We start from the raw sequence: 26,839 nt of genomic DNA on the forward strand, positions 1-26,839 counted from the left end.
AAATTTATTTTTGGCTGTGTTGAGTCTTCGTCGCTGCACGTGGGCTTTCTCTAGCACGGCCAGTGGGGGCTACTCTTCGTTGCGGTGCATGGGCTTTTCATTGTGGTGCATGGGCTTCTCATTGCGGTGGCTTCTCTTGTTGTAGAGCATGGGGCTGTAGGTGTGCGGGCTTCAGTAGTTGTGGCACGTGGTCTCAGTAGTTGTGGCTCGCAGGTTGTAGAGTGCAGGCTCAGTAGATGTGGCGCATGGGCTTATTTGCTCCACGGCATTTGGGATCTTCCTGGACCAGGGCTCAAACCCATGTCCCCTGCATTGGCAGGTGGATTCTTAACCACTGCGCCACCAGGGAAGTCCCTTGCGTTTTAATCTTCATACTAGTTTTAGTAGTGGTTAGTGCACTACCTTTATGTATATTTACCTTTACCAGTGAGATTTATACTTTCATATGTTTTCTGGTTAGTAATTAGTGCTGTTTCTTTTCAGCTTAAAGAAATCCCTTTAACGTTTCTTGTAAGACTGGTATAGTAGTGATGAACTCCTTTAGCTTTTGCTTGTATGGAAAACTCTACCTCTTATTTAGTTCTGAATAACTTTGCTGGTTAGAGTGTTACTGGTTAGAAATTTTTTTTCTTTCATGATTTTGAATATATCATGCCACTCCCTTCTGTCCTGCAGTTTCTGCTGAAAAATCAACTGAGAGACTTATGAGGTCCCTTATGTATAAAACATTCTTTTTCTTTTTCTGCTTTTAAGATTCTCTCCTTGTTTTTAACTTTTGGCATTTTAATTATAAATGTGTCTTAGTGTGGGTCTCTTTGGGTTCATCTTATTTGGAACTGTCTGGGCTTCCTGGATCTGGATGTCTTTTTCTTTTCCCAGGTTAGGCAAGTTTTCAGCCCTTATTTCTTAAAATAAGTTTTCTGCCCTTTTCTCTCTCTCTTCTTTTTCTGGGACTCCTAAAGTGTGAATATTACTCAGCTTGATGTTTTCTTTTAAGTCCCTTATGGTATCTTTATTTTATTTTTTTATCATTCTTTTTTCTTTTTGCTGCTCTCTTTGGGTGAGTTCCTCTGCCCTGTCTTGGGTTCATTGATCCTTTTTCTGCTTTATCTAGTCTGATGTTGAACTCACCTAGTGTTTTGTTTTGTTTGTTTGGCTACACTGTGTGGCTTTTGGGATCTTAGTTCCCTGCACAGGGATTGAACCCGGGCCCCTGCAGTGAGAGTGCCAAGTCCTAACCACTGAACTGCCAGGGAATTCCCACATCTAGTGTATTTTTTAGTTCATATTTTTCAGTTCTGTGATTTCTGTGTGGAACTCTCTTGTATTTCTGTCTCTTTGTCAAAATTCTCACCGTGTTTATTCTCCCAAGTTCAGTGAGCATCTTTATGACCATTACTTTGAAGTCTTTATCAGGTAAATTACTTATCTTTGTTTCATTAGGGTTTTTTTTTTTCCTGAGGTTTTATCATGTTCTTTTGTTTGGAACACATTCCTCTGTTTCTTCATTTTGCTTGATTCTCTGTTGGTTTCTATGCAATAGATGAAAAACAACCACTTCTCCCAGTCTTAAAGGGTTGACCATAGGAGATAAACCTTATTGTTTAACCCTGCCCTAGCTCTTGGTTGTCTTTCAAACCTTTGTGATTGTCCAAGAAGCTTATTTTATTTTTACTGGTTCCCAGTAGTTGAGGATGTGCCAAGGCCGGTGTCCCAAAGGGGAGTATCTCAGTCAGCACCTAGATTCAGGCTGAATGGAAGCCAAACCCTTAGGTATCAGTTTTTAAAGAATGCAAATATATATATATATATATATATATATGTGTGTATATATTGCTGTGGGACCACAACCATAAGCCTTGCTGGCCTCCAGGTTTGGAGGCGTCGCCTGGGCAGCAGTCACACAAATCAGGGCTCCAGAGGAGTGTACAAGCTCCTTTCTGGGAGATATTGGTGAGCTATAGCAAGGCAGAGGGTGAGTGCAAAATGGCATCCCCCAGCCTCTGTTCCATGAAAGCACCTCTGTAGTCGTTAATGTGTGCCAAACCAGAAACCTGCTTCTAAGGCTAAAACTCCTGGACAAATAAATAGGCCACTTTCTCAGAGAGACTAGGGATGTGTTTCAGCCAACTGTCTGTGTGGTGTCCTGAGAGTGGCAGTCTGCCAAGAACTGTCTCTCCGATTGTTACAGTCCCATGGGACCCAGGAACAGAAGCCCCTCTGACTGCCAGAGCCAGGTGATCAAGGGGTGTCCTCTGGGTAGCAAACATAAAAACTGGGTCACCAAACATAAAACGGCAGAGGGGGAGCAGGAAGATGGTGTCCACCAGTCTCCATCCCTGGAGAGCAATCCCAGCAGGCCCCTGCTCCTTCAGCCATCGCTTTAAAATTAGGAAATTGGTCTCTTTCACGTAAAGCCCGGGTGCTTTCAAAGGGCTGCTTCTGTGCTGGGCCCTGGTGCAGGTGAGTCTGCACACAAGCCCTTTAAGAGCCATTCCTCGATTTGCCACACCCGTGTTTCATGGGCTTGAGCCCCATTGGTCTCCAAAGCCAGACATTTTGGGGGCTCATCTTCCAGCTGCCAGTCTTAAAAATCGGGGTGCCCAATGTGGGTTATGAGTCCTTTGCTCCTCAGGGAGAATCTCTGGGTTTTGAGTTCCCTCCCAACTGTGGGTCGCTGCACCAGGATGGGGTTTATGGTGAGATTGTGTCTCAGCCTTTCCCACCTGCTTCGATGTGGTTTCTCTCTGGTTTGGGTGATGTGGAGGGCCTTGCTCTGCCAGTTTTTAGGCTATTGTCAGAGGAAATTGTTGTATATGTAGCTGTAGATTTCAGTGTGAGTGTGGAGGAGGTGAGATCAGGATCTTCCATCTTGAACTGGAACCCCAACATTCTTTTTTTCACATAATATCTCCATAGTATAGCCCACATGCCATGAAAACCTGACCAAATACATCTGCTTACAGTCCTGTCCTTTAATCCTGTGTGTGTGTGTGTATGTGTGTGTGTGTGTGTACATGCATACATACATACATATATACATGCTTACTTATGGACCTTACTAGCAAGTTGTTATATCTGAAGATAAAGAAACAAGAAGAAAGTTGACTAGCAGATAAAAAGGAAAATTTATATATATGAGAAAAAGTGTGAATTACAGTGCTTCTCATCACCTTCCTAAATTGTTCATTCTGTTGATTACCCTTTTCTTGACTGATCTTTTTGCATTGACATTTGTTTGCTTTGTTTTGGGGGGCTTTCAGGCCCGCATCTTGCCCATATCCTGTCGCCTAATAAAGAACTAGTGGAACTGTTAAGTGCTGTCTGCCTATAGAAATGAACCTCATTTGCCTTCCTCCATCCGCTTCTTGTATTTCTTTTGACCAAGGCCTTCATTTCACACACACAGTTACCAGGCAGTCCATGGCCACAAGCCGGTTAGTGTGTTTGGCACTGGCAATGTAAGAATGACTTGTAATGTGGGTTTAGCATTCATTGTGCTCAGAGTGCAGTAGGGCAGATAAATAGTAGACAAGTAACCACAGCAATAGTAAGTATACCTGTAACAAGGGCCAGAGGACTGACTAATCACCTGTGCTCTTGGCATCAGGATCAGGGACAGTATCTCAGAAAAGACAAGGTATTTTGGGCAGAGGGAAAAGCCATAGAGGCATAAGATAACATGAAATTTTGGGAGTTATGAGGTGTTGAAAAAGTACAATGTGAAAAGACAAGATGGGGTGAAGTAACCTGTGGATGGATTGTAAAGCATCTTCTGTGCAGATTTAAGGATGTGATTTTATTCTGTAGGTAATGACAACTCCTCAGACATTTTAAGGAAGGTAGTCACCTGAGAAAAAAAGGGTTTTGAAGTCACTCAGAATTCAGGTCACATCTCTGCTTATGTCACTTACTAGCTGAATACTCTTGGGCCTGGTGCTTAACATTTCTGAACCTCAGTGTTCACATCTGTGGAATGGGTGTAGCTTGGACTGAGAGTACCTTGGATTGTGAGTGACTTAATCATTCAGCAAACATTATTTATTGAGCGCCTGTTATACATAATGCCCAGAGAAATTCTACAGGGAAGGGAAATGCAGTAGGATGAGCCTACAAAGCTTAGAAAAGGTAGATGCTGTATCAGCCCATTCAAAACTTAGCACATTTCTCTATTCACAGCTCTTCTTATTCATGTGTTCTCTGTCGTTATTAGTGGCACCTCAGACAGAAGCCTGGGAATCCTCTATTGTACCTTCTTTATAACCAATTATCAAATCCAGCCTGTTTTACCTTTTTTTTTTTTTTTTTTTGGTATAAAATTTTATTATGATGAAACGCTTAAGTTTTACGTGTTCATTTGTTAAATTTTGACATATATGCATACATCTCTGTAATCCAATTGTATGTTAAGATGGAGAGCTTCACTATCATCTACTTGTAATTCATTGCAACCAGTACACTTCGGATGAAGCAATAACTTTATTCATTCATAGCATGAATGCATATTAATATGCTAGGTACTGGGATAGAAACCGAGAATGCAATGAGTCCTTACCTTCAAGGATCTTATAGTTAGGTGAGGATACTGATGAGTAAATATGAACTTGATGACACACCTTGAGAATTAAAAAAATAGAGCTTGAGTACAGGGTGCCATCGTGTCACCTTGATCTAATTCTCTTTGGGTATGTGGGCAAAGGGGAAATGGAATCTAATCTGAGGTTGGTAAGAAGTATAATGAATCATGCAAAGAAGGGAGAGGCATATTCCAAGGATATTCAGGGCCAGGAAGCAAGAGGACAGAGAATGTTGTATGTCTAGAGGATAGAGAATAAGAAATAACAAAAATGATATTAGAGTGTCAAGTAAAAGGCTGGAGCAAGGCTGAGTTTCCCATTGTAGGTCAACTAGAAGTAACCTTACCTTCGAGGCAAGGAGTGATGCAAAATGACGATTCTTTGTCAGTTCTTATCTTTGAAATCCCTCTGAACCTTATATAAAACTCCTATTTTATGCCTCATAAGTATTAGTGAATCATTGTTATTGTTGTCATCAGTATAATATCAACTACTCTTTATTGAAGGTTTCTACATGTCGTATGGAGAAGAGGGAAGGCACTGTGGTAAGGGGCACAGATAACTGGAGTGACACTGCCACAGGGTGAGGAATACCAGCAGACACCAGACCCAGAAGAGACTAGGAAAGGGTTTTCCCTTAGAGCCTCTAACGGGAGTGTGGCCCTGCTGACACCTGGGTTTCAGCCCAGTGATGCTGATTTCAGACTTCAGGTCTCCAGAACTGTGATAGAATAAATTTCTGTTGCTTGAAGCCACCAAATTTGTGGTGATTTGTTAGAGCAGCTATTGGAAACAGTGCCCTTGTTACCTCACAACACGCATGATATACTTCTTTCTGTGCATGTGCTCATGCCCTTTCCTTCCCTGGGAATGCCTGAACCACCACTCCAGCTTTTTTTTTTTTGGCTGCATCAGGTCTTAGTTGCGGCACGCGGGATCTTTAGTTGCGGCGTGCAGACTCTTAGTTGCGTCATGTGGGATCTAGTTCCCTGACCAGGGATTGAACCCTGGCCCCCTGCGTTGGGAGCACGGAGTCTTAGCCACTGGACCACCAGGGAAGTCCAACCCCCGCTTTTGAAGTATCCCGTTTATCTGTGAAGATCCAGTCCAAAAGCAACTCTGATCCCTTTAGGGAGAATTAATCACTCTTACCTCTGTTTGGTAACTGATAGGCCCCAAGTGAGTAGAATAGTTCCTCAAAGATAGTAAGTGCTCGATAAATAACTGCGGAGTGAATTAATTCTATCATGTATTACAGTTGTTGAGTCACCTATTTCTTCCATTAGATTTTTCTTTGCTTTATTTATTTTTTAAATTGAGATATAATTAACATATAACATTGTATAAGTTCAAGGTGTACAATGTGTTGATTTATACATTTATATATTGCAGTATGATTCCCACCATAGCTTTAGTTAACACCTCTACCACTTCACATAATTATCTTTTTCTTTTTTTGAAGTGAGAACATTTAAGATCTAGTCTCTTAGCAATTTTGAAGTCTACAATACAGTATTGTTGACTATAATCACTATGCCGTGCATTAGATCTCCAGAACGTACTCATCTTCTAGTTGTAAGTTTGTACCCTTAGCCTGTTTTATTTTTAAATATTCCTCATCTTCTTGTCTCCATCCCTGTTGCCAAAGCCTTCGTTCTGGCTCTTACCTCTCATCTGGAATCTACAGTAGTTTCTCTTCTTCTTTAATTCATTTTCTCTTTGATGAGAAAGTTCTCACTTTAAGTGATACTGGCCATATGCTGAGCACTTGCTAACTGTCAGATGACTGCTAGTGTCCTGCATTATCTCAGATTGTTAGGATATGCCTGGGGTCTGCTGCTAGACCAGGAGTTGAAGGCTCACCCTCTCCTTGGTTGGCTATGAGCAAAGTGTGTCAGTTCCAGCCTCCCCATGCCTTTTGTCTCCTGTTGCGCAAGGCCTGCTTCCTTGTTCTCTTTGTTTAGCTGTCTTCTGCCAGATGCCTGGGGCCTTCTTATCATCTACTGTTTGCTGGAATCCAAAGCTTTTAAAAGTTAACCGGTTCATGCTAGGTAGATTGGACATGGGCCCGTCCTCTGCATTTGTATTAGGGGTATGTTCTACACTTAACCATGAGATTTGAAGCTTTAAAAAAAATCTCATATTTTAATAAGATGTCTCTTCTCTCAGCCCTCATAGTAGGTATATTTTGTACTTGCTGTGAACCTGCCGTTGAAATGATCGTATTCATGGTCTTTAGCTTTTTTGTACTTCCACCCTGATAAGAAACTGTCTTGCAGTGGGGTGGGGGAATGCCTTTTTTATCTTTTCTTGTTTTGCCCATTTTTAGTCTCTGCTTGATTATGTGGAATCTGACTATCCATGAAGGTAAGATGGACTTGGAGATCTACTTGTAGTTTCTCAGGTTGAAAGTATCTGTACTTTATCACAATGCTTTGTACCTATTAGGTGAATTTGTCACATACAGCTAGCTTCCTCATCACACAGACAGTAAACTTTGTATTCTGCTTTTCTTCTCCCTATGTAACAGTTGGGAGTTGAGAAGAGCATTAACTCACTTATTTGTATTTTGTTTTTGATGCTCTAGGTCAGGATGGCTAACTGCTTGGCTTCCCACATGGTGCCCTACGTCAACATCACACCTTAAAGAAGCTGAAGAGAAAATTTTAAAATGTAAGGTTTTCTTCTTATAAGTTAACTGAGCCATTTACTAAAATAGGTCCAATATAAAGCATCGCCTTGAAACTGAAGATCAGATTCTGTGGTGTGTTAGTTGTTGGCAAAAGAACTTTTTTTCCTTTTACATGTCATCAGTAAGTGCATAAATGTGGGAAGAAGGCAACGGTTCTCAAACTTTTTCGTCTTGAGTCCCTTTTATACTCTTAAATTAGGAAGTACCCCAAGGAACTTTGTTTAGAGGTTATAGCTATCAGTATTTACTGTATTAAAAACGGAATAATTTAAAATATGTCAACTTACTAATTTCTTTTAAAACAATAGTAATAAACCCATTGCAGTTTAAAATAAATAACATGTTTTCTAAAAATAACTGCTTTCTGTTTTGTTTTTTTTTTTTTAATTTATTTTTGGCTGCGTTGGGTCTTCGCTTCCATGCGAGGGCCTTCTCCAGTTGTGGCAAGCGGGGGCCACTCTTCATCGCGGTGCGCGGGCCTCTCACCATCGCGGCCTCCCCCGTTGCAGAGCACAGGCTCCAGACGCGCAGGCTCGGTAATTGTGGCTCACGGGCCCAGCCGCTCCGCGGCATGCGGGATCCTCCCAGACCAGGGCCCGAACCTGCGTCCCCTGCATTAGCAGGCAGGCTCTCAACCACTGCGCCACCAGGGAAGCCCAATAACTGCTTTCTAAACAAATGTAGTGAAAAGAGTAACATTGTTTACAAGTTTACACCTCTCTTTAATATCTGGCTTAACGTAAGGCAGCTGGATTCTCATATCTGCTTCTGCATTCAGACTGTTGGTAATCACTTATCATGTGACCTCTGGAAAACTCCACTGTATACCCATCAGAGAATGAGAGTGAAAAAGGCAAATAAAGTCTTAGATTGTCATGAAAATAGTTTTGACCTCGTGAGACCTCCTGAAAGGATCTCTGGCTCACCAGAGGTCCGCAGACTGCTCTGAGAGCAGGCTGTAGGTGTCGCAGAGCAAGTAGCCTTGTCTAGTAGAACACATACTGGACTACGTCCGGGTAACCTGTTCTAGGCCCAGGGCTGCACTCCAGGGGTTACAGGGTCTTGGGCAAGTTCCTTTTCTCAGCTTCCTAGTTTTTGCCCATAAGAGGAATGGGTGGGGTGATCTTTAGTCTAGTATTCTAGGATTCTTTATGTCTACATTTATAGTAGTGTGGAAACCTTTATCTTTTTTGTTTCTTGTGAGAACTGAAATTTACCCACACTTGTACTGTCAGAGTGTTCCCAGATATCTGTGGGTATACTTTCAAGTAATGGTGTTTACTGTGCAATTTTGTTTAGAGGAAGAGCTTAAGTGGTGCAGTGCACATACATGATTATTGTGTATATTTGTGCATATACTTGTCCACACCTGTTTTTCATACTCTCTGCCACAAATGAATTTTGTTTGTGCATTTGAATGATTCAGGAGTAAGTGACCATAACTGGATATATCCAAAGAAGGGGACAATAAGCCATCTTATATGGATTTTTAACATGAAAATGGATTTCTACTCTGTATGGTTGGGTAATCTTGTTCTCTACAAAGCTGGCAAAGTTGTCATTGTGATTTACTAAATGAAAAAATTCTTGTCAAGAGATAAAAAAAAAGGGTGCTAGATACTCAATTCATGTATTTAACAAACATACTGATTTCCTACTGCTGGGTTCCAGGGATGCAAATAGGAGTGAGAATTGGCCCCTGCTTTAATATCAGACATGGAAGCAAGCAACTAATACAGTGGGGTGAGCTCTCTCATAGAGGTCACAGATGGTTTTTATGGGAATACGCAGACATCTATGTTCCAAATGTGGTTTGGCTTGGCACTAGTACCGGATCACCTCCTTTTCTAAACTGGTGTCATTTCCACTCACTCTGGGCTCTGTTAATATTCTGAACAAATGCTGGGTTTCCCCTTCTGCCACTATGTGGGTACAAAACTGGAGATTATTTGGTTAAAGGGCAGAAACCCCCAGTGCTCTGTGTTTGTCCACTGCAGATGTATATGCACAAATAATTAAGATATATCTAAAGTGTAACTATTCAGTTGACAATTTAATGTAAAAGAATTTCAAATTAGTTTCATCTTTAGTCAGTTTTGGGGGAGATTTAAAGTATTTAGTCCTGTAGCACTGAGGGCGAGAAAGATTTTTTATCTACAAAATTGTGATTATTTGCTTTCTCTAGAGAGATTGTTGGATACGAACTCAGACTACCTGGCACCTCATGCTGAGGAGTTCCTGCCATCTTTTTCTACTGAACGTTATGATGACTTAAGATTTAAGTTATGTGTTTAATACATGTTAATCCTTCCCTAAATTCATGATGATGTTTTAGGAAAAAAATGTTTCTTTTGAGTCTGAGTTCAATGTTCAATGCTTAATCCTCAAGTGTTCTACACATACAAGGTAGTATTCTATTGTCTGTAAAGCTAGAGACTTTAAAATAATGGATTCAGCAGCCACTAAGTTCCACTCCAGTACCCTCAACTGATAGATACGGAAAGAAGTCCAAAGAGCTGACATGACTTGCCAGAAAACCTAGGCCACGGTTGCTTGAGACTTGTGTGAGATAGATCTTACCACCAAGATGTAAAATGTGGTAATTAAGAAATACTTCCTTTGGGGCTTCCCTGGTGGTGCAGTGGTTAAGAATCCGCCTGCCAGTGCAGGGGACATGGGTTTGAGTCCTGGTCCGGGAAGCTGCCATGTGCTGCAGAGCAACTAAGTGTGTGCACCACAACTACTGAGCCTGCGCTCTAGAGCCCACAAGCCACAACTACTGAGCCTGCGTGCCACAACTACTGAAGCCCACTCACCTAGGGCCCGTGCTCTGCAGCAAGAGAAGCCACTGCAATGAGAAGCCTGTGCACCACAATGAAAAGTAGCCCCCGCTCACCGCAACTAGGGAAAGCCCGCGCTCAGCAACGAAGACCCAACACAGCCAAAAATAAATAAGTAAACAAACAAACAAATAAATAAAATTAAAGAAAAAAAGAATTGCTTCAATAAAATGTGCACTTTTTTTTTTAGGGCTGATATAATAAAGGCTAAACTCATATAAATGAATACCAGATGGTTTCTAGATTATTAATTTCTGATTGCTCTGAGAATACTCCCCTTCTCAGAAGTAGTGACACTAAGCAGAATTTCTCTTTTATGTTTTCATTAGGTGTCCCCTGCACATACAAAAAAGGACCTGTTCGTATATCTAATGGAAATAAAATATGGACACTGAAGCTTTCTCATAATATTTCAAACAAGACTCCACTTGTCCTCCTCCATGGTTTTGGAGGAGGTCTCGGACTCTGGGCACTGAATTTTGGAGATCTTTGCACCAATAGACCTGTCTATGCTTTTGACCTGCTGGGCTTTGGACGAAGTAGCAGACCCAGATTTGACAATGATGCAGAAGAAGTAGAGAATCAGTTTGTGGAATCCATTGAAGAGTGGAGATGTGCATTAGGATTGGACAAAATGATTTTGCTTGGACACAACCTGGGTGGGTTCCTGGCTGCTGCTTACTCACTGAAGTACCCATCAAGGTAAGTGATGGTGACAAAAGAGAGGCACCCAAGCGCTGGTTTCCAGTTCCCCTCTTTGGTGGTTGTTGGTGTCTGAACCTTATAAGACAGATATTGTCTTAAAGGACCCTGTAGACTGAATAGCCACAACTGATGGCCAATTTAGTAGCAGAAATAAGGTTGTCAGGTTTTCCTATTACATATGCTACACATTGGTAGGAGGCTTGTGAAAGGACTTTCTATTTGTTAGACTTAGAATGTACACAATTTAAGCCACGAGTAAAAACTGTTATGTTGTTATTGTTTACAGTTATTATTATCATTAGACCTATGGATCCAGCAGGCTTTTCCTAACCTTTTCCAGGTTTTAGTAAGCTGCAGTAGGAAACCAGAGGTTAGAAATTAGAAGACGTAGGTGCTAGTGCTATCTTTATGGCTTAGAGCAAATCACTTAATCTCTAAATTTTAGTTTCCTCATCTCTAAGCTACAGAAAATACACCTGCATAGAATATCTTTTAGCTTTTTTTTTTTATTATTATACTGTGCCCTAACCTTTATTGCTATAGAATTTTTTTCTGAGTCATTGAATTAATGAGTGTTTACTTCAGAATCTTTGTAACATCTCTTCCTTTCTTATTTTCTTATGCTGTTTCCTATTATTTATGTTGCTAATCTGGGGGGAGGTCACATTTGAGTGCTCAGAAAATAGAAGCAAAGCTTATTTTTGTTTTGTTCATCTTTTGGAAAGAAACGAAAAAGATCAGCGTTTTCGTGTTGCCACTGTATTTTTCCGTTGGACTAAGGGACTAATCCAGAATTGCGACTGACTTTGACATTGAGGTCTGGGAATGGGATGAGGGTCATTTTCAGAGCGCATGGGTCAGGCTGCCCCACTGCATAACTCCAGGTGTGCTGTTGACACAGAATTTGACATGTGAGGCAGCAGCCCTGTGTACCTGAGGTTATCTTCCTCTGGAATGGCCAACTTTTTCTCTATAGATTCTTTGTCTAAACTTCAGCATTTACGCTTGATTTTTCTGGAGACTTCATAGTCCTACGTGTGCTAGATGGTAAAATAGTCTTGTCACCTGGCAGACCTGTGCTTTCAAAAGAAATCCAGATTTTCTTCTTCTGGTTGGCTTTCAGGGATTACTGTCTTTTATTGAGTCCTCCTCTCAGTCATGAACAACTAGCTGTATTTGTAGAGAAAGAAAGAGAAGGTTACTCTTCTGGTATAATGCAACAGGGCTATTTGTGGGGGGGTTGGGTTTCCTTTGTTTCGTATCAGGTGTTTATTTTGTCTGTCTTGTGGTATTTATTCCCTGGAGATGTGACATGGGACTCAGTGAGCTAAGCTCTGGTCATGAAACCCTAGTCTTAGGATCCTGACCCTTCATGGCTATGTACTGTTTAGGTCAGTTGGTGAGATTTTCATTTACAGTTGTGAAATGCTCTAAAGAAATAAGGGGCTTCAGTGATTCCGAAGAGAATGACCACTTTAAAACCACCTATTAAAAAAAAAAAGGTCATGAAGAACCTAGTGGCAAGATGGGAATAAAGACACAGACCTACTAAAGAATGGACTTGAGGATATGGGGAGGGGGAGGGGTGAGATGTGACAGGGTGAGAGAGTGTCATGGACATATATACACTACCAAATGTAAAATAGATAGCTAGTGGGAAGCAGCCGCATAGCACAGGGAGATCAGCTCGGTGCTTTGTGACCACCTAGAGGGGTGGGATAGGGAGGGTGGGAGGGAGGGAGATGCAAGAGGGAAGAGATATGGGAACATATGTATATGTATAACTGATTCACTTTGTTATAAAGCAGAAACTAACACACCATTGTAAAGCAATTATACTTCAATAAAGATGTTAAAAAAAAAAAAAAGAAAGAAAATGGGGGCTTCCCTGGTGGCACAGTAGTTGAGAATCTGCCTGCCAATGCAGGGGACACAGGTTCGAGCCCTGGTCTGGGAAGATCCCACATGCCGAGGAGCAACTAGGCCCATGAGCCACAACTACTGAGCCTGCGCGTCTGGAGCCTGTGCTCCGCAACAAGAGAGGCCGCGATAGTGAGAGGCCCGTGCACCGCGATGAAGAGTGGCCCCCGCTTGCCGCAACTAGAGAAAGCCCTCGCACAGGAACGAAGACCCAACACCATAAATAAATAAGTAAATAATTTTAAAAAAAAAAAGAGAGAGAGAATGGCAACATACTTTGAATGACATTGGGGGGCTGGACAAGTATATGAAACAAAGCCAGTGATCCCTGCGTTGGACTGACTACATTTTAGAAATGATATTTGAATGTTTGTGCCTAATAACTAGAAATAAAACTAAAGTACTGTGTCAAGACCAAGAACCACTAAGTATTAGCAATACATAAATAACAGAATGCTTGAAATAATTAGCATGTTTAAATTGGCTGATTGCTACCAAATATTGAGTGAAACTCTACAGAACATGTTGGATAGTCAAGCCTATATTTTTAACTGCATAAAAATTGAATTACTAAACACAAGTTAATTTCAAAATAACGAGGTTCTCTGGATTTTCAGATATCCCAAATCATGAATGAAGTCCTTACATAACACTCTGCTTGGCACATAGTGAGTGCCCAGTAATATTTCTTGAACCGATTAATCTGAGAAAGAGAATTGAAAACTAAATTCATGTTTACCATTTTATGTTCTTTTTTTCTGCTTTCTCTTTGCATTGTGCAGAAATGTATCAAGAGGTGGGAGTGGTCATGTTATACTTTTTCATTTTCTTTGTGGGAGAAAAGTAGGTTTCAGACATGTAAATGTAAACAAGGGAAGATTTCAGTTTTATGCCTTTTGACCAGTTATTTTGCATCTTAAGTTAGTATGTCTCATAAAACCAAGTTACAGTCGAAATAAAGTTGGGATCATTTTGTGTGTATGTGTGAGAAAAGATTAGTGAGAATGCTTTTTCTAACATATACATTACGTATATACATATTTTGTATGATTAGCAAGTATAGACCAGATGATACCGCAGTGTAGCACACAGTATAGGAAGGTGGCAGTTAACCTCTAGGGTTCTCCTTCCCCCTAGCTTTTTTCCTATGTTGCTTTTCAGGATGGCTTTCCTTGGAACACTTCTCTTTTACCGGAGAAGAAAAAGATCAATGAATAAGAATGTCTCTGTTCTTATAGAGACGTCATTTCCTTTGCTGCAGACGTCCTCACTGCTCTGTAAAGGTCCCCACTTGTGTTAATTTCTTACCTTACAGAAACTTTTTTTGCTTGATCCTGACTAAGCAAATTCATCTAGATTTCCATAGAAGATCAGATGTTATGGTTAATAGAACAGTTCAGCAGACTCACAGATCCAAACGTAGTTAAACACAATTGATTGCTACCAGTGTTAAGTGTTCATAATTATAGCAAGCCTCATAGTGAGTGAGATTTAGCATTAGCTGTTTCTTCAAGTTGCACTCCTACTAAGCAGACGGGTGGTTGTCAGGGTTGCCATCTGTGTGATCTTGAGAGGTTTTACCTGAGCCAGAAAAGCTGCTTGGCGGCACACACATATTTTCTCTGGTGCAGCGGAGTGGTCTGTTTTGTATTGTAAGTAACTATCTACTCTAAATGTCACTTATCCAACTTTAACTTGATCCCAGTACCTTTTTAAAAAACTTTTTTTAGAGCAGTTTTGAGAGGGAGGTACAGAGATTTCCCATGTAATCCTTGTTCCTACACATGCATAGCCTCCCCTACAAGGACCATTTTTATTATGCTGTCATGAGATTAAATCTTTGAGTTTCAGAAAGATTTTGGTGGGGTGGGGTGAGAGGAGGGGAAAAATGGTCTAATAGAGACCAAATGAGGTTCAGTTAATTTCCTTCACTCAAACTGTGCATCTTATCTCTCTCTCTTTTTTCTCAAGTGGACTTTGAGAATATGACTTTTTTCTTTGCCTCCTCAGGTATGACAGATATAATCTGTACTTTTTTTTTCTCCTAAGTAAAACCACAGCTCTTTAATTTCTATTGTTTCTATGCATGGAGGAAAAAAACACAAAGACAACACTTTTTTTTACTTGTTGGGACTTATGTCCCAATCCATACCTATTTCTGCCCTTAATCTTTTATGGGCAGCCCCATTCTTTCATTCTTTGTTTATTTTTATAGGACAGTTTGAGGAGAAGCGTGAAAATGCCTAGTTTAATGTACTTGTTCAGGAAGGATTCTAATAATAGAAAACAAATAAAAACTAATTTTTTTTCCAGTTTTTGGTACATTAGGTCAACCTATGTGCGTCATCTCTATGAGCAGCAGAGTGCCTCTGTCCGTAAAAGTTGTTCTATAGCCTAACTTGTGGCAGTGATCCCATATTTTCCCCAGATTCTTGATATCGATGAAAAACTGAGTATTCAGCAATTGTGATACTTTATGTAAAAGTACCTGGATGAGTCCTCCATTGAAATAAACAGGTTGGTTCTGCTTAAATAATGTTGAGTGACTTTGTGTGCTTGTAAGGCTTACAGTGCATTGGGGGAAAAGACACAAATAACCATATGAGTAGTATGATAGCTGTGAGAAATCTTGATGAATATCTGACCCAGTCTCAGGTCCATTATGGTACCCTAAAGAAGTATAATTCGAGCTGAGGCGGAAATCTCAAAGGGATGTAGCAGGAGAGCATTCTAGGTAGTAGGGACAAAAATTGCGAAGGCCCTGTTCTAGGGGGACATCTGGGCCATTCTGGAAAGGCTGTGTGGTTGGTGGGCAGAGAAGTTATGAACTGATTAATAGATAACTCCAAATGGAGGCACAAACCCCATGTTCCTTCCCCTAAAATGACCGTAGTTCATCTCCGTTCTCTTACCTTGATGTGCGATAATTAGAGATGTTGTCTGTAATTTTACTTGTAGATTAATGTGCTGCATTAATTAAACAGGACCACTGTGTGAGGTGTCTTGGGCTGCCACTCTGTAAAATCTTCTTCATCAAGCAGTATCTGATCACCTTAAGGGGGGAACAAAGGGAATAGAGGAAACCAACAATAATAGCCAAAGATACCATCTCCTTTCTTTCATCTGTGTACTCAGTTTTTCCTTCTAATTTTCCTTTTCATTCTGGCCCCTGCTGTTCAGGATCCCATACAGAGACTATCTGTATTTTATAGGTATTTGTTATAAACTAAGGAAAAGGACACTATGAAAACTTTTATTAACTTAGAAAGTGTTTAGCAAAGAGATCCATTCCAAGTCACAACAGTATAGGTTACAACTGGTCTTCTCCACTAAAAGGTTTTCAGATCATCTTGCTTTTGACCTTGCCTGGCTCTGTCTCCTTTCTCCAGACTATGTGGAGCTGGGCTGAGAATTTCTTATCAGCCCGTCTTGAGAAGAAAGACTGTTCTACTTGACTCGAAGTTGGAGGTATTTAAGTTTATTGTTCTGTGCCCCATCCTCCCCTCAGTGGCTTGGAACCAATGGGAACTATCTGGGGCTAACTTCTTTTTGAGAATGCCTCATTTGTGCACTGACTCGAGTTCTTTCTGGTCCTTTTCCTTGTTCCTTAGCAGGTCCTGTAAACTCCTTTGCACATTTTGGTTCTGGGTCTGGTCATTCCTGTTGTTGTATTATTTCTGGCTGGTTGCTGACTTCAAGTCTTGTGAAAGTCAGGTTTCCACAGACTTGTTAGCATTTAGACTCAGCTGTCCCAGCATGTTGGAGCAGGTGTTACCTAGTTCTTTGCCCGGTAGGCTGTAATCTGCTCACCATCTTCAAACTCAAGACCTACTGTAATGACTAACCTGGAGAAGAATGCTTCATTATGTTTCTAAACTGATGAGCTCTTCTCTTGTTCCTGCTTTGCTGGTTCTTTGTTTTTCCTGTAGTTTGCATTAGCCTCTGATTCTTTTTTTTTTTTCTCTTTCTTTTCTTTAGAGGAGGGGGGCACTGCGTTGGGTCTTCGTTGCTGAGCGCGAGCTTTCTCTAGTCGTGGCGAGTGGGGGCTACTCTTCGTTGCGGTGCGCAGGCTTCTCATTGCAGTGGCTTCTCTTGTGGAGCACAGGCTCTAGGCACGTGGGCTTCAGTAGTTGTGGCATGAGGGCTCAGTAGTTGGGGCCCGCGGGCTCTAGAGCACAGACTCAGTAGTTGTGGTGCACAGTCTCAGTTGCTCCATGGCATGTGGAATCTTCCCAGACCAGGGCTCGAACCCGTGTCCCCTGCATTGGCAGGCAGATTCTCAACCACTGCGCCACCAGGGAAGCCCGGCAGGCGGATTCTTGTTTTTGTTTTTTAAAGGAATTCCTTTATTTTTATTATTTATTTATTTATTTATTTTTAGCTGTGTTGGGTCTTCATTTCCGTGCAAGGGCTTTCTCTAGTTGCGGCAAGTGGGGGCCACTCGTCATCGCGGTGCGCGGGCCTCTCACTATTGCGGCCTCTCTTGTTGCGGAGCACAGGCTCCAGACGCACAGGCTCAGTAATTGTGGCTCACGGGCCCAGTTGCTCCGCGGCACATGGGATCTTCCCAGACCAGGGCTCGAACCCGCGTCCCCTGCATCGGCAGGCAGACTCTCAACCACTGCGCCACCAGGGAAGCCCCCGGCAGGTGGATTCTTAACCACTGCGCCACCAGGGAAGTCCCTAGCCTCTGATTCTTGATAAACATGTCTGATAGGATTACTCTCATGCTGTCTGGCTAGACCCGTTCCTTAAGCCTAGATGTAAACAATCCCATCAGGCTATCCTCTGTGGGATATTAGAGGGTGGAGTCTGGATTAGTATATGAGTTTGGATATACATTAAAACTAAATAATGCCTAGCAAATGAGGAGATAATCTTCTTACTAGAGAAGCAGGTGAGAAGATAGCCTGGGAACTTGGTCTGGTGCAGGGTTATAAGGAGTGTGAGCCAAAGCCTGTGATAAAGCTTTTCTGAAGAATAAAAAAAGTTAAATTACTCGCTCCTTACATGGTCCCAGCCACTGTCTTCCCATGCTTCTGGAATGAATTGTTCTCTAGTAATCTTCCTGTATTTGCTACTATAACTAGCTGGCATTTACTGGGTATTTGTTATTTGATAGCCGCCAGCCTAAGTGCTTTGCATGGTCTATCTCATTTAAAATCCTTACCACCAAAAATAAGCGACAGTTATTTTCTGAGGTTTTTTACAAGTGGAGGCAGATGATATATAACTACAGTTTAGACGTTGTTGCAGAGCTTTTAAAAAATTGTTTTCCAACTTTTTTGACTACAACCCTCAGTAAGGATTATATGTGTGTGTCTGAAACAAAAGTTTTGTTATATGATACATTTTTCTATTCCAAATTATACAATTTTATTAAAAAACAGACTGGCTCTGACTCTGTAAGTGGATTTTACTACCCACTAATGAGTAATGACCTGCAAGATTAATATGAGAACTAATAGTGATGTTCTAGTGTCATCCAGGGGACCAGAAAAATTCAGACTGGACTAACTCCTATGCTTACTCTGATTATACTTTATAAAATTTGTACATCATTATAGACAAGGATCAAAAGGAAACTGGAAAAGCACAATATTCCAAATGTTTACTGAGCATCTACCATGTGCTAGGCTGAAGGCATAGGATCAAACAACTGTTGGGGCAATTTGCTCCGTTTCAAAAAAAAAAAAAAAAAAAAAGGTTATCTGCTCCTGCTGCTCCTGTATATATACTCTGTGTAACTTGTTAAAATCTCGTAGATCCATACTAAACAAGGCAAGCCAAAACTAAGGCAAAAACAATACCATCAGTTAACTAGAGATAGGTGAGACTTTCCTCCCTCAAGTTTCCTTTGTCCTGCCCCTTCTTGGATTAGCAGGTCAGTAAGAGCCCAGAGCAGACTGGGCAAGGTCCCATAACAAATTTGTAACAAAATTTAATCATCTTTTCCTGTAGAGTATGTTTTAATAAAGAGTTCGTTTTTCTCTTTAGGTAAGTCAGTAGTGAATAATACCTGCTATTTCCCTGAAATGAATCTTTGCTGCTTTCAACTAGGTAGCTGTTTCATTAATTCCACTCATACCTCTGGCATGTGTCCCCCTCCCCGACCCTCAAATCTCACTGTGGGCTGTCATAGGAATTTAGGAGGCAGTCAGAATATCAGAGATAACTTTTTAAAAAAAAAATTCATTTTCACCTCCATTTCCATACACTATTAGAAAATAGTCTCATAAAACTTTCAAGCAGTGATGTCGCTCTAAGTATATGGAAATCTCACGTTTGACATATATTCACACAGATTCATAGTTACATTCTACAAATCTTCTGGATGCTATGAAACTTAGAGTATAGTGTTAGGACTGGCCTAGAGTTGATAAGAGTTAAGCTCTACCTTTACTAATACGTTTATCTTATGTTGCTTGGCCTGTTCTTAGGGAAGAGAGCCTTCTGCCCGATGGCTTGTTGGCATCTGTTAGTACACTGGGGTTGGGAAATAAGGATCACAGCCCTAGTTCTGCATTGACTAGCTTTAGGTTCTGGAGTGAGTCACATAGTACATCTCAGTTTTCTTCTCATCTGATGAGATGAAAGATTGGGCTGAGTATTCTCCAAGGGTCCTTGGAGCTCTGTGCTCTGGGTCTGTGCTCTGAAGCTTTCTGTTTGAGAAAATGCAGTCAGAGCAAAGGATTCATTACTAACTCATCCTTATCTGTACTGACAAAAATAAGAAAACTTCTTATATTGGGAAAATAATAGCTGTCTGTTCCCATGTTCTGGTTTTTTTACCTTTCTATTTCAATTATGACTTAGGAAAGGGACTTTAGAATCAGTGTCGGTTCACCCTTGGGAGATTTTTGCTGCCATTTGTTGACTGTTTTGGCTACAGTTGAATATCGTTTTGTGTCAGGACATTTATGTTTTGTTGAAGATCTTTATGATGTGTTATACCGTGATACAATCACAAGGACATGGTTCTGGTTTTCCCTCATCAGAAAGATGCTTCCTAAGATGGAAAAATTAGAACTATTAGTGACATGAAACAATTTTTATATGAGTTTGGAATGAAGATTTTCTGTCTCTTTGAAGTAAAGAAGAAAATTAGGAAAGGATTAGGAACAGAATCTAATGCCAGTATGATGTTATGCATAGGGTAACTGTGTTCCTCTTCACCAAACTGAAATCCCAAACTAGGGGTATAATTTCAGCCCATATTGTTACATTATCTTCGTGTTTGTCAAACGTTCATTCAAAGTCCTTTTGAATCCACCTAAAGTGCTAATGCCTCATAAATTTTTAGAATGATTTGGTTCATAGGAGATAACTATTGTTGGTGTCCGAAGCTATTTTATGAGTGTAATATTAATCTCCAGTCATTTCTGCAGTGTCAGCCATGAGATACATGGAACCATTGGATTTTTGTGAATGGTCAGTGATCTGTATCATCTGCCAGAGTGTAGCTTAAACAACAACAGATGCTGTCTTTTCTTGTTTCTCAAGAATAACTGCAGTTATCATACACCCTTTCACACATCCGTTACTATCCACATTTAGATAGATTAAAAATGAAGCCCTCTTTCTACCATAACAACTCTCAAATCCTACCACATCTCATCAATTTATGCGTAATAAGAGCATGATGTAACCTGTTCAGTCATTAGTTTTTTCTTTAATGCAAGGTTTTTGAAGGAAGTTCATTCTATTTTTACTTTATGAATCATGTAAGTTCTTTATAGTCCTAGGGTGAATTTGCCAAATGATCTGAAGTCTCTTCTTTCCCCAGCAGGGTTAGTCATCTCATTTTAGTGGAGCCTTGGGGTTTTCCTGAGCGACCAGACATTGCTGATGAAGAGAGACCAATTCCAATTTGGATCAGAGCCTTGGGAGCGGCATTGACTCCCTTTAACCCTTTAGCCAGCCTCAGGATTGCAGGACCCTTTGGTGAGTGCTTGCTTGTATCTGTATCCTAGGAAAGCAAAATGTTTATACATAGCGATAGAGGAGTATTTGCTGATCACCATTGTTAGTTAAAATCTTAAAAACAAACAAAAATACTTTTTCTCCTCCTTCTCTAAAAAGTACCAGTCCATGCATAAAGGTGAATGAAACCAGGCTCCTCTCCTTAAAAAGGAGTCTTTAGGACTTCCCTGGTGGTGCAGTGGTTAAGAATCTGCCTGCCAATGCAGGGCACACAGGTTCGAGTCCTGGTCCAGAAAGATCCCACATGCCACAGCAACTAAGCCCGTGCTCCACAACTACTGAGCCTGCGTGCCACAACTACTGAAGCCTGCGTGCCTAGAGCCCGTGCTCCGCAACAAGAGAAGCCACCACAATGAGAAGCCCACACACCGCAATGAAGAGTAGCCCCTGCTCGCTGCAACTAGAGAAAGGCCCGTGCGCAGCAACGAAGACCCAATGCAGCCAAAAATAAAATAAATAGGGCTTCCCTGGTGGCGCAGTGGTTGAAAATCTGCCTGCTAATGCAGGGGACACGGGTTCGAGCCCTGGTCTGGGAAGATCCCACATGCTGCAGAGCAACTAGGCCCGTGAGCCACAACTACTGAGCCTGCGCGTCTGGAGCCTGTGCTCCGCAACAAGAGAGGCCGCGATAGTGAAGAGGCCCGCGCACCGTGATGAAGAGTGGCCCCCGCTTGCCGCAACTAGAGAAAGCCCTCGCACAGAAACGAAGACCCAACACAGCCAAAACTAAATATAAAAATAAATAAATAAATAAATAAATAAGACCCAGCACAACCAAATAAATAAATAAATATTAAACAAAATTTTAAAAAAATAAATAAAATAAATAAATTTATTTTTTTTAAAAAGGGTCTTTATATTGTAAACATTACAGATAATTAGCAAGCAGAGGAGGTGGGAAATGCTAAGGATGAGGTTAGGTGACCTTGAACATTCTGAAAAAAGCCAAGCAAGCAGTGTCTTGGGGAAGTTTACCTGCTAGCCCCAGGCATGGGAGTTTACCTGCTAGCCCCAGTGACCTGTTGAGGAGCCTTTGGCCAGTTAGTGATGTCCAGCTGGCAGGTCACAAAGCCTGACCTGACTGACAACCGTAGGATAACAGGTACCATCACTCAGATTCCTTTCTTGCCCTGTAATGTCAGAGTGTTAAGAAGTTAAAGTCATCCTTTCCCACAAAGATTTGGGGGACTCCTGATTTGTGTTTCTGGTCATATTTTGAGTTTAGTCTCTGATTTAAGTTATTTGACCCTCAGCTCTTCTGCCTCAGCCTCACAGCCCAGGGAATTTCCTTCCCTCGTTGTCACAGATGGTGATGGTCTGGACCTCTGCCTTTCCCTCTTACAGCTTATGTCAGTTAAGAGGGCTTTTGGCTGAAAGTGACTGAAGACCTCAGCGGTTTAAACCAGAAGGCCTTTTATTATTTCCTTAACAAGCAGTCTGGAAGCAGGTGGTTTTAGCATTTGTTCCCAAAGCTAGCTCCTTGATGTTAGGGTTTGGGTCTGTGTATGTGCTTCTCTTGACCTTTTACCTCACAGTTGTTCAGTGGTTGCTAGGACAGGAAGCATCATCTCACAAGCTCTCCGAGCAAGAAGAAAGGAAAGCATGATGCTCTTTGTCAGGGAAGGGGGTCTTCCCTGGGAGCCCCAGCAGACTTCTCCTTATGTCTCTGCCCACCCCTAGTTCTTCCATCAGCAAAGAAGAAATTTCTATGACTGATCAATCATCATTTGTTCCCAGGGGCTGGAGTGAGGGGCCTGCTTTCCTGGGCACGCTGCCTAAATGATACGCAGAAGTCAGGTTCTCTTAGCAAGAAAAGAATAGAGGTGTGGCGGGGGGATGAGGGAGTGGCAGTACCTGCTGCCTAGGTGACTGTAGATTCTGCTGCCCCTGTCCAGGCCTGGCCCCCCCGCCTTGCCTGAGTGCCATCCCTTTGGGAGAGCAGCGGGACTGCAGCAATGACAAGAGGGCACAGGGACTGAACTGGTGACCACGCTACATGCCCTCAGTACTCGTGTAGGTAGCCTCTTTTCACCAACCCCCCAGTAGAGCCACGCCTTCTTAGGTGCCTGCTTCTCCTCTGATGAGCTGCTTAAGAGCTTTATAGTCCTGGCATGTAAGTGGATTTTGCTTGATCACAGTTACACAGGTAGCAATTATGGGAAAAGTGAAGCATAAAAAGAAACGAGGAGATGATGATGGGGGAGGGAGGATGCCTAGGAGGGGCCCTTTAAAGCCATGTTCTCTGCCTCCCATTGCTGTTTGCACATGGTGGTGAGGGGGATGCAGAATGTCCACTGCATCATGAGAATTCTTGGTGGAGCTGTGTCATTCCTTCAGCGATGGGAAGGCAGGGCCAGTGAAGAAGTAAGATCTTGCTGGAGTATTGGGCAGTGACAGCAGAGAGGGAAACCGGCCAGTCCCTGGGTCCCCGAGGGAAAACAGTAACCAGACAAACGTTCCTGCTCCTCATCCTCTTTCCTTTGGGGGCCTTGGCCCTGCCTCTCACCTCAGGGGTGGGACCGTGGGAGCCACTGTGGATGGCCTTAGCGGGGAGTTCTGCTAGTGTCCCAAGCAGAAACTCTGAATTAATTTTCCCAAGAAATATTTATATACCAGTTCACTTCATGTAGGTGCTAATGTGTTGTAATTGTGGAAGAAATACAAATTATGAAGTTAATTTTATGTATGAGCTGTCCTATTCACCTCCCTTGTTTAATAGAATTTATTTTCCTACAAAAACAAATCTTAGGCAACTGTTTCTGAGCTCCTAAAGCATATTAGTAAGTCAACATATGACAGACTTTTATTCTTATTTTAATCTTTCCTTAGGGAACTTGAGGAGAGCAGTTTCTAGGATCTGTGCTTTTTTCCACTTAAAATACATATTTGAATACATGTGTAATGTAGCATGTAGTGCTCATTATAGAAGCAAACACTAAACTCTTCTATATTTGTATATAAATTAAATCATAATTTAAAACATACATATAATTTGAAATGTTTGTTTTCTATTAAATAGGTTTAAGTCTAGTACAGCGTTTAAGGCCTGATTTCAAACGGAAGTATTCTTCAATGTTTGCAGATGATACTGTGACAGAATACATTTACCACTGTAATGTCCAGACTCCAAGGTAAGGTTTATCTAAATTTACTGTGTTTGTGTTTTAGACTTTTATTTTTTGAAAATATGAATAGTCCAGGAGACTTTTATCAGTATGTAAATGACTGAATTTAAAAGGACAAGTAGTTAAATGACTAACACTTCTTTTTATTTATTTATTTATTTATTTATTTACTTACTTACTTACTTATTTATTTATTTATTTATTTATTTATTTATTTATGGCTGTGTTGGGTCTTTGTTTCTGTGCGAGGGCTTTCTCTCTAGTTGCTAACACTTCTTAATTTACTCATCTATTCATGGAGCACCTACTATGTAAAACATTGTACTGGATTCTGATGAGAGATTAAAAAGCCAGACATACTTTCTTCCCCTAAGGTGCCTGTGGATAGTTGAGGGAAGTTTTGGTCTTGGGCATCTCGTTAAGGTGGTCAGAGTTGAGAGAGAAAGAAGAATTTCAAATAAAGCAACATTCCCAAATGAGTATGAATGTTCTACAAAAAAGGAGTTCTGGGTTAAACAAGAATGGTTTTCTGTACCATGGATCTTCTTAGAACCGTTTTTTAAGCCAAAGGTTTTTGTTGTTGTTGTTGTTTGTTTGTTTTTTATTTTCAGCTGCATTGGGTCTTCCTTGCTGCATGCAGGCTTTCTCTAGTTGTGAGCAGGGGCTACTCCTCGTTGTGGTGCGTGGGCCTCTCATTGCGGCAGCCTCTCTTGTTGTGGAGCACGGGCTCTAGGCTCATGGGCTTCAGTAGCTGTAGCTTGTGGGCTCTAGAGCACAGGCTCAGTAGTTGTGGCACACGGGCTTAGTTGCTCCGCGGCATGTGGGATTTTCCCGGACCAGGGCTCGAACCTGTGTCCCCTGCATTGGCAGGCGGATTCTTAACCACTGCACCACCAGGGAAGCCCAAGAGGAAGGGTTTTGAATCTCCCAGGTGCGTGGGAGATACTAGGCAGCATTTTCAAGTTCATTTGCTGATTGCGCCCTTCTTTTTACTCAGCACTTCTTCAAGTCTGTGTGTTAGCATGAGAAACACTGCTGCAGCGGTGAGGAGTAAGTGAGGGGCAAGGGGAAGGGGAGTCTGCATGAATTTTGGCAGTGATTATGAGAGAGAGCATAGTCGTTAGAGGGAGCAAGAGGGCCAAGCAAAGGTATTTCTTTTTCTTTTTTTTTAAATGACTTGTGGATGTTGTGTACAAGGCACCGGTGGAGAAAACAGAGCCTGAAAGTCTTGACGAGCCGGGAGGAGCCTGGAAGACAGAGCCTACAGTCATTAGGGAGAGGATCAAGAACGGAGCATGACGATGAGAGCTCCAGTTCTTGTGCTGCGTTCTGTACCAGAATTATTCGAGGAGTTTGTCAAAACTGTGGTGCCTCAGCAAAGGAAACCATAAACAAGATGAAAAGGCAACCCTCAGAATGGGAGAAAATATTTGCAAACGAAGCAACTGACAAAGGACTAATCTCCAAAATATACAAGCAGCTCATGCAGCTCAATATCAAAAAAACAAACAACCCAATCCAAAAATGGGCAGAAGACCTAAATAGACATTTGTCCAAAGAAGATATACAGATTGCCAACAAACACATGAAAGGATGCTCAACATCACTAATCATTAGAGAAAAGCAAGTCAAAACTACAATGAGGTATCACCTCACACCACTCAGAATGGCCATCATCAAAAAATCTACAAACAATAAATGCTGGAGAGGGTGTGGAGAAAAGGGAAGCCTCTTGCACTGTTGGGGGGAATGTAAATTGATACAGCCACTATGGAGAACAGTATGGAGGTTCCTTAAAAAACTAAAAATAGAACTACCATATGACCCAGCAATCCCACTACTGGGCATATACCCTGAGAAAACCATAATTCAAAAAGAGTCATGTACCACAATGTTCACTGCAGCACTATTTACAATAGCCAGGACATGGAAGCAACCTAAGTATCCACTGACAGATGAATGGGTAAAAAAGATGTGGCACATATATACAGTGGAATATTACTCAGCCATAAAAAGAAACGAAATTGAGTTATTTGTAGTGAGGTGGATGGACCTAGAGTCTGTCATACAGAGTGAAGTAAGTCAGAAAGATAAAAACAAATACCGTATGCTAACACATATATATGGAATCTAAAAAAAATGGTTCTGATGAACCTAGGGGCAGGACAGGAATAAAGACACAGACGTAGAGAGTGGACTTGAGGACATGGGGAGGGGGAGGGGTAAGCTGGGACGAAGTGAGAGAGTAGCATTGACTTATATACACTACCAAATGTAAAATAGATAGCTAGTGGGAAGCAGCTGCATAGCGCAGGGAGATCAGCTCGGTGCTTTGTGACCACCTAGAGGGGTGGGATAGGGAGGGTGGGAGGGAGACACAAGAAGGAGGGGATATGGGGATATATGTACGCATATAGCTGATTCACTTTGTTGTACAGCAGAAATTAACACAACATTGTAAAGCAATTATACTCCAATAAAGATGTAAAATAATAATAATAATAACTGTAATGAAGACCATTGAATATTAAAAAAAAAAAAAAAGGTGGTACCTGAACTCTGTCTCTAAGACTCTAATTCAGCAGTTCTGGGCTGCATCTTTAACAAATGCTTCAGATGATTCTAGCCATAGACCATGCTTTAAAATATAAAAGTGGTACCTCATCCTTTCTAAGACTGAAACTTGGGTGAAAGGCTGAGAGGTGAGATGCAGAGACAGCCTCCTTCACTTTTTTTTTTTTTTTCTTTTTTTGTGCCTCTCTCCCTTCTGTCAGAGAATATGTACACCGACTTTATTAAAAAGATTGAGGCCATGAGAGCACTTGAGGTATAGCTGTAGCCTCAGTCTTTTTAATAAAGTAGGTTAGAGGTTCTCTGCCAAAGGTGAGGGAGGCTGGAGAGGTTTGGGGGTCCCCCAAGGGTTTGATGTTTTGTGACTCACCAGGCAGTTGGGTCTGGTGGATTAGGTCTACACACTTCATTGACTTGTTTCAACAG

At 41.5% G+C, this 26,839-nt stretch overlaps 1 protein-coding gene across 3 annotated transcripts in view; it reads left to right on the plus strand.

Moving 5' to 3' along the window:
- ABHD5 (abhydrolase domain containing 5, lysophosphatidic acid acyltransferase) overlaps window positions 1–26,839 on the plus strand; it is a 49,930-nt gene that overhangs the window by 19,766 nt on the left and 3,325 nt on the right. For 2 of the 3 annotated variants that reach the window (XM_068557503.1, XM_068557505.1), the window contains 4 exons: window positions 7,165–7,250; window positions 10,439–10,811; window positions 20,521–20,678; window positions 23,737–23,848. In XM_068557503.1, the coding sequence (XP_068413604.1) occupies window positions 7,165–7,250; window positions 10,439–10,811; window positions 20,521–20,678; window positions 23,737–23,848 (729 nt within the window). The remainder of the gene's footprint in view (window positions 1–7,164; window positions 7,251–10,438; window positions 10,812–20,520; window positions 20,679–23,736; window positions 23,849–26,839) is intronic. The other variant, XM_068557504.1, reaches the window with a different exon arrangement.

Source organism: Eschrichtius robustus, chromosome 12 (assembly GCF_028021215.1).
Source record: "Eschrichtius robustus isolate mEscRob2 chromosome 12, mEscRob2.pri, whole genome shotgun sequence".
Taxonomy (NCBI): Eukaryota; Metazoa; Chordata; class Mammalia; order Artiodactyla; family Eschrichtiidae; genus Eschrichtius; species Eschrichtius robustus.